The 12582-nt window shown below is 44.5% G+C and overlaps 1 protein-coding gene across 8 annotated transcripts in view; it reads right to left on the reverse strand.

Moving 5' to 3' along the window:
• The window catches only part of ELAVL2 (ELAV like RNA binding protein 2), a 153448-nt gene that overhangs the window by 16662 nt on the left and 124204 nt on the right, over nt 1–12582 (reverse strand). For all 8 annotated transcript variants that reach the window (XM_033173126.1, XM_033173125.1, XM_033173130.1 and 5 more), the window contains 2 exons: nt 10068–10171; nt 1545–1698 (listed from right to left, as the gene is read on the reverse strand). In XM_033173126.1, the coding sequence (XP_033029017.1) occupies nt 1545–1698; nt 10068–10171 (258 nt within the window). The remainder of the gene's footprint in view (nt 1–1544; nt 1699–10067; nt 10172–12582) is intronic.

Here is a 12582-nt window from a genome sequence, read left to right on the forward strand (position 1 = left end):
CGCCCCTGGATTCCAGGAACCCTCTTCAACACACTATTTTGGGGGTGATCTGCAAGTCTGTACAAGACCTGGTGAGAGCCAGGAAAGATGGCTGGAGTCTTAAAGAAGTGCCAAAAGGTGGAAATATCTTCAGTGGGGAGTTGTGTCAGGAGGAGAAGGAAATGCTACGTGTGTGTGTGTTGCATTAACTGTTTTATTGCATAATTTGGAACATTATCCTTGTTTAGTTTAGCAGGACGAGAAATGCCAGTGAAACGTACCTAATATGTGGTACTCTAACCTTGCCTCTTGATTTACCATAGCCCAATAGGATGCTCATCTAAGACATGCTTTCGGGTGATCCATCGGTACAGTTGTGTTCTTACATACCGTATTTTTCTGTGCGTAACATGCCCCCGTGTATAAGACACCCTCTATTTGGGGGGACTCCAAATTAAGAAAATCCTCCCCCCCCCAATGTATAAGACGAGCCTCAAATTTTAACACAACTATTTAATAAGGAAACCTTGTCCTATACACGGAGAAGTACGGCACTTAGCCGTTGTACACGTGCAGTTCCACGGATGGGACCCACGCACAGAAACCTAATTTCTGTTCAAATCAAAACCTTGGTTTAGCAAAGCGGCCGACGGTCGCAAAGTCACCAGGTGTCTTTTAAATTTTGTTTGCGGCATTGAAGGAAACGCTATCTAGCTTGCAATGCTTGGAAATTATGGCAGAACAATAATAGAAAAGCCTGCTGTATTTTTTCCTAGGATCTTGAAATGCGTTGGGAGGAAACGGAAGATCCCTGATCCCTTAATAACGAGAAGGGGCGCTCCATTCTCCAGCCCCTCTAATGGATTAGTCTACTTCATTGAGATCATATTATATCAGAAACAGGGAAAAAATATATGGAGCAATACGCTCACTGGAGAGTTAAGACTGAGTTTAATATTTATGCATCAAATCAATATGCCTTTCAGACTTGTTTTTTTTAAAAAACAACAACAACCCGTGGGATGTGTTTTCCTCTAGATCTCACAGTTAATATTCTTCAGCACTAGGATAATGCAACAATATATATATATATATATATACACACACACACACACACACACACACACACAGCAATTACTAGTTTGCATTTCATGTAGACTTAGCCTAAGATAACAGCAGAGCACTTCCCTGTAAGCTTTCGGTTTCCTTATTTCATTTTTTAAGACTGTTTATTAGCACTTTATAAGGAGTACAGGGACTATTTTCACTCGGCGGCTTGGAAATGAGGATTATAGCAGCTGTAAATTTATTACAAGGCATGAAACAGGCTTCAAACCTGCACCTTCGAGGTGGAAATGACTCAGGGCTGGCTGACTACACTCTACAATCTATTTTAGTCCATGCATATTATGAAAAAAACTCCGGCAGAAAATTGTATTTCCTGGCCCATATATACCTTTGATATATTCTGAAGGCAGGCTTGCTGTATTGGAAGGTGCAATATCTCACAACCTGCCAGGCTGAGAAAGGCGAGAGAGATAGCAGGGAGTCAGCTGTCGACTTACCAGTGACTTGGTCCACTAGAATACGAGAAGTAATGATACGTCCATACTGGGAGAACAGCTGCTCCAATTCTTTCTGGGTCATAGTTTTTGGGAGACCACTGACATACAGATTTGCATCTCTAATGGAAGCTGAACTTGGTCGCGCATAGGAAACCTGTGGGATGAGAATAAAGCGTTTGCTGTTCCGTCGTGCAAATGGCCATACAAGGAGAACGGAAAGATTGAACTGTGCAAGGCTACTTTCCTTTCAAAACTAGATGGGCAATCTAAACTAAGAACCCTGGAGCCTTTGCAACTGGCACTGTGCCGATCGGACAGGTTATCCAATGCCAGGAAACTATACCGAATGACTTAAGATTATTTAAATGCCCTTGTTTTTTTGCAATTGCTCTCTAAATTGTGTGTTAAGACACGGCGGTTACAGATGTCGTTTACGCCATCACTTTCATCTTCAGCGATGGGTCAGAATTTATAGCAAATGAAATCAAAGCAAAGCAAAGCCATGATCGACAAAAAATAATCAGTTAGTTAAGGAAGGAGAAACCTGAAACACATCTAGGGAGGGCAAAAGGATAATCCATCAGAGGGGAGGCAAGTACCCCCCTCTCCACAGCGATGCGGGAGTCATTGGGGGTTAGTGTAATACACTACTGTTAGTGTTAGAAACTCAAAATATGCAAGCTAGGCGCCAAATGGCTTCTTAAACCAGGATTAAAGGTAAAGGGGCCCCTGACCATTAGGTCCACTCGCGGATGACTCTGGGGTTGCGGCGCTCATCTCGCGTACAGCTTCTGGGTCATGTGGCCAGCATGACTAAGTCGCTTCTGGCGAACCAGAGCAGCGCACGGAAACACCGTTTACCTTCCCGCCGGAGCGGTACCTATTTATCTACTTGCAGTTACAGGTGGGTAGCCGTGTTGGTCTGCCATAGTCAAAACAAAATAGAAAATTCTTTCCAGTAGCACCTTAGAGACCAACTGAGTTTGTTCTTGGTATGAGCTTTCGTGTGCATGCACACTTCTTCAGATACACTGAAACAGATGAAAGTTTAGATTGCCCATCTGGTTTCTGCCCTTCTGAGTAATACCCCTCCCCTCTGCCTCACTTTATTTAAGGATCTGGTGACTTCTGTTTCAGTGTATCTGAAGAAGTGTGCATGCACACGAAAGCTCATACCAAGAACAAACTCAGTTGGTCTCTAAGGGGCTACTGGAAAGAATTTTCTATTTTGTATCTACTTGCACTTTGACTTGCTTTCGAACTGCTAGGTGGGCAGGAGCAGGGACAGAGCAATGGGAGCTCACCCCGTCGCGGGGATTCGAACCGCCGACCTTCTGATTGGCAAGCCCTAGGCTCTGCGCCACCCGTGTCCCTAAACCAGGATTACAGTCGCCTAAACTGAATGCCTAGTTGCCATGGGGGGGGGGGCAATACGACCTGTCACCTGGGCATCTTTACTTGGCTGCAAGTGGCCAACAGCCAGGTGCAAAATGCGCGTGTTGCCTTGCAAATTTCGAACACTGCTGTTAGTAATAAAAGTTATAAATGGGATAGAATCATAGAATCCTAGAGTTGGATTCCCAAGGGCCATCCAGTCCAACCCCCTGACAAGCAGGAAACACCATCAAAGCATTCCTGACAGATGGCTGTCAAGCCTCCGCTTAAAGACCTCCAAAGAAGGAGACTCCACCACACTCCTTGGCAGCAAATTCCACTGCCGAACAGCTCTCACTGTCAGGAAGTTCTTCCTAATGCTTAGGTGGAATCTTCTTTCTTGTAGTTTGAATCCATTGCCCCGTGTCCGCTTCTCTGGAGCAGCAGAAAACAACCTTTCTCCCTCCTCTATAGGACATCCTTTGATATATTTGAACATGGCTATCATATCACCCCTTAACCTTCTCTTCTCCAGGCTAAACATACCCAGCTTCCCTGTAAGCTGTACTATGATCTCATTTAACCAAAGCAAAAGATATATTTCTTTTTCCCCCCAGAACCATCAACACGGAAGCAGGACGAGAAGTACAGCAGCAGCGCCCCCTTTCTGCCCCCAGAGCCCCCAACGCTTCTGATACATGAATTGAGCATTTGGGGGCGCCTACAGAGAAGAGGATCTCAGACTTGTAGAGTTCCATGGATTAGGTTTTCCATCGCCCTCACAGGCTGCAACAAATACCCAGCTGGCAGCATTTAAGCCAACGCTGGGCCTGCCATTTCATCCAACGAAAGGCTAGCCCTGTCACCCCCCCAAAAAAAAAATCATAAATCACTGATGTGTTATTAGAGACTGTACTGTAATTAAAATACCAACAGTTGCAAAGGTGGCAGGTCAATGCTTGTGATTCCCGGAATGTGTCCCAGGGTGATGAAATTTGAGGGTTTTTGTCAAGTGGACAGAAACAAACCTACCAACTGAGCCAACAAGCAGAAAAGGCCCTAGATCAGGCATAGGCAAACTCGCCCCCCCCCCCAAGATATTTTGCGACTACGATTCCCATCATCCCTGACCACTGGTCCTGTTAGCTAGGGATGGTGGGAGTTGTCATCCCAAAACATCTGGAAGGCTGAGTTTACCTACAGGTGAAACTCGAAAAATTAGAATATCGTGGAAAAGTCCATTGATGTAAGGAATTGTTTTCATTAGCTGCTGGAGTTTTAATATATGAGATGGACTCATGACATGCAAAGCGAGGTATGTCAAGCCTTTGCTTGTTATAATTGTGATGATTATGGCGTTCAGCTGATGAAAACCCCATAGTTGAAATTGTTAATTTGGGGTTTTCGTTCTTGCTGGTATAATCTTAATATTTACAACCAGACGAAGGTTCCATTTTTGGAATAATAAATTTTCAGAGCGGTTTTTACAGTTCTATCAGAAATTACTGATTTGGTGATGCCAGAAATACATACAGATAATTATGAAATTATTGTTTATATCTTGACAACTTTTCGGCTGTACTTTATTGGAAGGAGAAAAATAATCATTTCCTTAATAACAATTTATTTAACTAAAACAATAACATTATAGCATGTGCATCTATGTTTGTTAACTGATGTGGTTAAACAATTTTTTTTACAAAAAACTTAAGACTTGAGTTTTAGCACAAATGAAAAAACTTAAAACAAATCCTTATTTCCTGATGAATAGCCTTTAGACTATAATGTAACTTAATACAGTAGAAAACTACCAGTATCTCTAGAAAGATTTTTCCTCCAAAAGCATTTTATTTTAAAATCAGATTTAAATTTTAAAAAATCCGATTTTTTTTTAAACATTGATTTTTCTCCACCCTGATTTCTTGTGAACTGTCTTGAGCATGAATGTGGGAAAGCAGCGGAAAAACCAGAGTTGGGGAACCAATAGCTCTCAAGATATTACTGTACTACAACTCCTATCATCCTGACTATTGGGCCAGGCTGGAATAAGAGCTGTTCGACAGTGGAACGGTTTTCCTCAGGAGGTTGTGGACTCTCCTTCCTTGGAGGTTTTGAAGCAGAGGTTGGATGGCCATCGGGTCAGGGGTGCTGTAAGGAGTTTCAGTGGTTGCTCATGAGAAATCAGGCGAACGCAGAACTTCTAAACACTAAGTTCTTTATTGTGCAAATATTTACAGTGGAGCTAAAATAAAGACGTCCAGCTCATCCCTCTGCAGAGTCTGGGAATGTCCGTTTCCGGTTTTTTGTCCAACATAAAAGGCGCGGGATCCTGAACCCCCGCCTCCCCTCTACATCCTTCCTCTCTGCTAAAACGGGGCGACGGAAAGGGTCCCTCTCCCCCTCTTCCCGCTTGGCTCAGAGGCTCTCCATCCCTGCCACAGCCCCTGCTCCCACTTCCTGCCTCCATCTCCCCCTCCCCACTGGAAGAGCGATCGCTTCCTCCACTGGGGGAAGATGACGAGCTGCTCAGCGGAGACGGGGGTTCCCAATACTGAAACAACCCCGGCACCGCTTCCTGCTCTGGCGAGGGTGGTTTCCTGACAGGTGCCTTAGCTGAGATTCCTGCATTGCAGGGGGTTGGACTAGATGACCCTCTGGACCCCTTTCCAACTTTACAATTCTATGATTCTGCGATAGGGAGCTGGAGCCTAACCACATTTGGAAGGCCACAGGCTCACCACCCCTGAAATAAATAAGCTTGACAATGAAATATTTCAATCCTGTCGTTCATGCAAGTTCTCCCAGCAGTTTACAGAAGGTGAATAGCATCCACAAAGCCAACGACAAAAAATAAAAATAAAAATGTGTGTGTGTGTGTGTGTGTGTGGCATCCCAGTCAGACTCAGAGTAGACCTACTGGTATAACTGAAGTCCGGTGATTTTAATGGGAATACTGAGTATGGCTCAAGGGCTTTTTTGCAACCAGAACTGGGCACCACTGCCATGATAAGAAAGAACAAGGGAGGTGTTTATGGTGAGTTCCAGCACTTCTTTTCCCCCCTAGAAAAACAGCAGTGATATGACTGATATTTGCTATCGGTCAAAGCAATTTTGATCACAATTTTTAAAACCCGTGTGGACCATTTAGAAAGGGACCTGGACTTTTCTCTCTTTTTTGGGGGGGGTCTCAACACAAATTGTTATTCTCCCTCGCATCTGCAGAAGCACTTCACTTTATCTTGAGAGTCCAGTCCTGTGGTATTTAATTACCCTGTCAAGAGCACTAAATGGTTTGGCGCCAAGCCCTTTCCCTCAATCTCCGCTGATTGATAGCATCAATAAAATTCACTCACTTTAATTAAACCTCCAAATAGGACCTCCTTTTGCCACTCACGAGGATCAATGTTCTTTAATATGGAAAGTACAAAATGCAGAGGCTGCAAAAGGGGGCTTCTTCCTCACCTTCACAGTTCATTTCCTTCAGATGTTCTAGGGGGATTTTTTTTTATACAATGCATACATATTTCACCGTTCTCTTGACACGTTGGTTAATGGAAAAGATCGCCATTAAAAACTGGCGTCTACCAACCCGTACTTCTCACTTGCGTTAAGATTTTCTGCGGCTGTTTTTCTCCTCTTCAAATATGTACACTGGAAAGAGGCAGTGCTACTTTCCCCGCAAAGTATATTTGGTTATCTGTATTTTCCTAACGTCGGACAACTGTGGTTCGAGCATTTATCCTGTTCTGAAAAGCACGTTCATAAATTCAGAAGTCTGCAGAATGCAGACGGCACGGGAACAATTTATTACACCTGCATATGTGTTTCGAAGTAACTGTTGCTGCCAAGTGTCGAGAAGCAAGATAACAAAACCGATGTTTGCAGGATGCAACACCTTCCTTAAATACAGAAGCCTATTTAAGTGCAATGTGACTTTTAAGCATGTGCGTTCCAACTTCTTTGCTGCCTGCATTTTTAGGTTTACCTCGAAATAAAAACCCTTGGCAAGAAACACCAGTCTCGCTACCAAAGAGGCAAGTCAGTTTTAAACTCAAAAGTGGCTTGTCTCTTCAACAGTAAGAGAGGTTGCAATTGGAAACAAAAAAGCAAAGTGTCAGGAAACCCCCCTCGCCCAGGCAGGTAGCGTTCCCGGGTCATTTGCAATACAAGGAACCACCATCCCCGGTTCGCAGTTCGTCGTCTTCCTCGAGCGGAGGAAGCGACCGCTCCTCCAGTGGGGAGGGGCAGATGGAAGCAGGAAGTTGGGGCAGGGGCTGTGGCAGCGTTGGAGAGCCTCAGCACCAAGCAGGAAGTGGGGGACAGAGACCTTTTCCCGTGCATCGTTTTCGCAGGGAGGAAGGACGGGGAAGGGGGAGGCGGGGGTTCAGAATCCCGCGCCTCTTATGCTGGACCAAGAACCGGAAACGGACATTCCCGGACTCTGCAGAGGGATGAGCTGGACGTCTTTACTGTAGCTCCACTGTAAATATCTGCACAATAAAGCACTTAGTTTGTAGAAGTTCGGAGTCAGCCTGATTCCTCATGAGCAACCACTGAGAGTCCCTACACAAAGCAAAATTAATTTAGGCCTGTGAGCTCTGATACCCTTTAAAAATCAAGTTCCTTTATCGGACTCTTATATGAACCAATATTTGCATTTCACAACCAGGTGGGGCAATAAACAATTTCAGTAACTGGGACAGCTATTGCATAAGTAACTATCGTATATTCCGGAGTATAAGACGACTGGGCGTATAAGACGACCCCCAACTTTTCCAGTTAAAATATAAAGTTTGAGGTATACTCGACTGCAGATTCTCCACCCGCCATATAAGACGACCCCCGACTTTTGAGAAGATTTTCCTCGATTAAAAAGTAGTCTTATACGCCAGAATATACAGTATTAAAACTTTAGAGCAGCTGCGGGGGGGGGGGGGGAATGTTTCAAATCCCACTTGCCAACACCTCCGTAATGGCAATACATTTATGATTTTTAAAATACTGCTGAGTGGGAAGAAAACCTACAGAGTTAAAATGAAGTTAAGTTTTTTTTTAAGCTATATTCCCCTGACAGGTGATAATTATACATACAGACATTAATTGACAATGCAGAAGAAATGTCACGTCAAGTTTCTTTCCATGAAAGAAAAACTGAATATTTGGCTAACCTTTGCCCTGTGAGGAATTAATTCTAACTTGCACTGTGGATTTAACGACAGGGATTTTTTTATATATAAATATAAAGAAGTAGGAAGAGTTGTTCCGATATTCCTACTCTTCTCTCCATGAGCATTTTTGTAAATGCAATTTACAAAAGCCCCAATTTGCTTTATCTTACCATAACATGTCCTGCCTAGAGCTGACAACAACTTAAGTAGGATAGCAAAGTCTAGTCAATTTAATTAGATTCCTCTATTTTTCTGAGAGAGCAGGGAGGAGAAATTGCTTTGGCTGAGCAACCGAGGAGTTTCTATCCTGGTAGCCTCTCTGGTTGCCCACCTCACTTCACAATTGTGTGGTTGTGACTAAAAATGCACCCAGTGTTATGGCTTTTCTCTTCAGAAAGCCTAGTATCCCACTGTTTAAGGTCTGGTGACCATGCTTAATGTGCGTCAAATCCACCAAGGCCCAGGGATGCCTAAGAAGTAGCCTTCTGGCTTCTACTTCTCATGTAGCATCGAGGTCTTTGCACCTATCAAGATGCGCTCTTCTACGCCACCGTATCAGAAGGCACACATGTAATGCTGCCATGTCAAGAAGGTCTGCCCATAACTTTGGAAACCAAGAGGTATGATCAGCAGGGAGGGTAAAAGTAAAGGTAAAGGACCCCTGGATGGTTAAGTCCAGTCAAAGGCGTCTATGGGGTTGTGGCGCTCATCTTGCTTTCAGGCCGAGGGAGCCGGCGTTTGCCCACAGACAGATTTTCCGGGTCATGTGGCCAGCAGGACTACACCGCTTCTGGCGCAACGGGACACAGTGACGGAAGCCAGAGTGCAGGGAAACACCATTTACCTTCCCATCGCAGCGGTACCTATTTATCTACTTGTGCTGGTATGCTTTCAAACTGCTAGGCTGGCAGGAGCTGGGACAGAGTAGAAGAAGAGTTTGGATTTGATATCCCGCTTTATCACTACCCAAAGGAGTCTCAAAGCGGCTCACATTCTCCTTTCCCTTCCTTCCCCACAACAAACACTCTGTGAGGTGAGTGGGGCTGAGAGACTTCAGAGAAGTGTGACTAGCCCAAGGTCACCCAGCAGCTGCATGTGGAGGAGCGGGGACGCGAACCCGGTTCACCAGATTTCGAGTCTACCGCTCTTAACCACTACACCACACTGGCTCACCCCGTTGCGGGGATTCGAACTGCCCACCTTCTGATCGGCAAGCCCTAGGCTCAGGGGTTTGGACGACAGCGCCACCCGTGTCTCTCACCAGGGAGGAGGAAGTGGTTAATTACTAAGGCAAAGTCTTAGTACCGAAACCACTCCATACTCTGCATTGCAAGAACGGAACAGCCGTTCCAAGTTTGGACAGGAAGTTCTGCTGAGGAATAAGAAAAATGAGTGGTGATGGCGCCACCTGTAGACAGGCCTGCTAGTGCCCCCTGCATCTTCCCGCAGCCCAGCCGACCCCAGCATCTGTTTCCGCCAAAACGGAAATTACAAAAGGAGGAGGAGGAGGAGGATGGGGAAAACGTTCTCACCTGCTCCACTCCCCCTAGGAGCTCGCGGCCGAGGAAGAAAGAAAGGGGGCCTGAGGCTTAGCAGAGCCTCAGAAGTTATGCAGTGAATGCTTGGTGACTGATTTTAGGGCTTGAAGAAAAGGGAGTGTGACTATTATGGGGCGGCAATGATTATGTGGTTAAACACGTTAACCTCTCCTAGCATCTATACACTAGAACACTATGTAAATTACTGAGTGTAAGGATGCCATTTTAGAATATTTGCAAATGCCTGCTATGGAGATAAAAACTTGCCCTAAATATCCTTGCATGTGCAAACTAGTAGTGTAGGCCCCAGGAATCAGACGACGGCTAGTGAATAAACCACCAATTCCAAATCCAGGAATCGCCTTTGGAAACACATAGGACAAATAGCAATGTGCACTGCCTTCCAGTGGCACTTAAATTTCCCCCATAAAAATTCTACATACTTTTATTGTTTTGGTTTGAAGTCTCAATCCATTCAGAGTATTGATCGCCTTTTCAGCATCCTTAGGGTCAATGTAGTTCACAAATCCATACCCCAAGCTCTGTCCTGGTTGTAAAAAAGAAAGCAGAGGAAGAAAAATATTATTACCAAACGATGCAAGCAATTAAATTTTTATCTTAACCCTTCATTAGCAAGAGGCAGATAAACTACCGTATTTTTCACTCCATAAGACACACTTTTTTCCTCCTAAAAAGTAGGGGAAAATATCTGTGCATCTTATGGAGCGAATGGTGGTCCCTGGAGCTGAATTGCCCAGGGGCCAAAACCAGATAGTGCTTTTTATTTTACAAAAGGGGGTGTTGAAAGGACCCCGCTCAGCAGCTGATCAGCAAGAGATCGGGAGAGAGATAAGAGTCACGGCTCTCTTTCAGCCCCGCCGTCCTTTGTTGCATGTGCTGCAGAGGGAGGTTGTTTGTTTCCCCAGCTACATGTGACTGGCTGATTACATTATCTGTCTGCAGGAAACTGTAGAAAAGGCTCCCTTTCCTTTAGAAGCTGCAGAAATGTGAGTTGAACCCCATAAAAACAGGGCTTTTCCTCTTTGCTTTTCCCCCTTTGCAAAAGGAGCTGCAAAACTTTTAGCTGATCCTCAAAAAAAGGGCGTTTCCCTTTGCAAAAAAGCTGCAAAACTTTTAGCTGATCCTAAAAAAACAGGGCTTTTAGAGGAGAAAAACCAGAAAAAATATTTTTTATCTTGTTTCCTCCTCTAAAAATGAGGTGCGCCCTATGGTCCCGTGTGCCCTATGGAGCGAAAAATACGGTATTTTACACTGAAGACAAAAAAAAATACAGCCTAAGTAACTTTTAAAATAATTTATAGTCACCGACTAATTGACTTCCCAAGTACTCATTGAAGCACGCAAACAAACTATGCTGTTGTCAGAAGAACAGCAATGGTGCAATTTGTCACAAAACTTTAAACAGACGCAGGTACACAGCGCTTGGAATTTCTGAAGCACAAGTTAGCATACAGAAAATATACTTAGATATACAAAGATAGGTATTCTATTCAGGGAGCCTGGTAAAATGGACCCAAGCTTTCTGTGGGTGAGCTCTCCTCGTGAGATACGAAACACGTTTTCTATCAGGGTGGGGGCCCCATTTTTAACCAGAGGCCAGTGCCTTCTCCATTTTGAGTGGAGTAATCCATACGACGTAATACAGGAGACCCCCACAGACACTGGAGGAGTTTGGCACCCACCCACCCAACACATAGACATTTCTCCATCCTTGCAGCCATGAGGCTTCGTTGAACTTCAGCAACGCATTCCAGGCAGGCAAAAACACCTGGAGGCTGGCGAGAGGTACCTGCCTACAATGTAATTAGCTCCAATATTAGGCTACAGTCGCATATAATAAATAAGAAGATAATGATAATGATAGTTGACATAGCCTGTATGCGCCTTCTGATACACTGGTTTGTTACTTGTGGACACATGCATGTTCCCATCAACCCCCTCTTTCTCCCCAAGGTCTCCTGCAGTCTCCAAAAATCTGATTTTGGAGGGTTCATCCCAGAGAGCCGAAAGACCTGTTGCGAGGGAAAGGAGAACGAGTCTCTTGTCTTTCTACCAGTGGGAACCACCATTGTATCAAATGCTATTTGGTTTACCTGTAAGCATAGCAAATAGGAAAGCAGACTGTCACCATAAAAGACCTGTAAACTATTAATATTTATTATATTGATGGTGACAAAGTCAGGCACGAAAGATGCTACATATCAGGAACAGCACATGTGGAGCGGAGGAAAGCAGGTAGGTCAAGCATCTCTGCTGCTTAGAGGGATGCGGCGGGGTCCTGTGGTTGTGCAGATGAAAGGAATACCACCAGAAAGGGGCTCCCATGAGTCCTACGGCATGTTCCTGTCCCAGCTACACAGCGAATGAGATTAACAATTCTATATAGCAGAGGTGACCAACTTCCAAGAGACTGCGATCTACTTACAGAGTTAAAAACTGGCAGAGATAAAAACTGGGGGTTCAGGTCAAAGTTGTTGAGCTTCTTTAGGGAAGAGGAAAGCGACATTGAGCTTTTTTTTAGGAAGGAAAGCCCTATTTTGGGTGGTTCAGGTCATTTTAGGGGTGCAAGGCAAGGATGTTGAGCTTTTTTTAGGGGAGCCAAAGTTTTTTAGCTTCTTTGGGGGGGCACTGATCTACCAGTGATCTACCACAGACGTCCAGTGATCTACCAGTGGATCACGATCTACCTGTTGGACATGCCTGCTATATAGTGTGAAAAAATACACTGTAGAAACTGTAGAAATGGCTCCCTTTCCTTCAGAAGCTGCAGAAATGTGAGTTGAACCCCATAAAAACGGGGCTTTTCCTCTTTGCTTTTCCCCCTTTGCAAAAGGAGCTTTGCTTTTCCCCCTTTACAAAAAAGTTGCAAAACTTTTAGCTGATCCTCAAAAAAGGGCATTTCCCTTTGCAAAAAAGCTGCAAAACTTTTAGCTGATC

This window comes from Lacerta agilis, chromosome 16, assembly GCF_009819535.1.
Source record: "Lacerta agilis isolate rLacAgi1 chromosome 16, rLacAgi1.pri, whole genome shotgun sequence".
NCBI classification, from domain to species: domain Eukaryota; kingdom Metazoa; phylum Chordata; class Lepidosauria; order Squamata; family Lacertidae; genus Lacerta; species Lacerta agilis.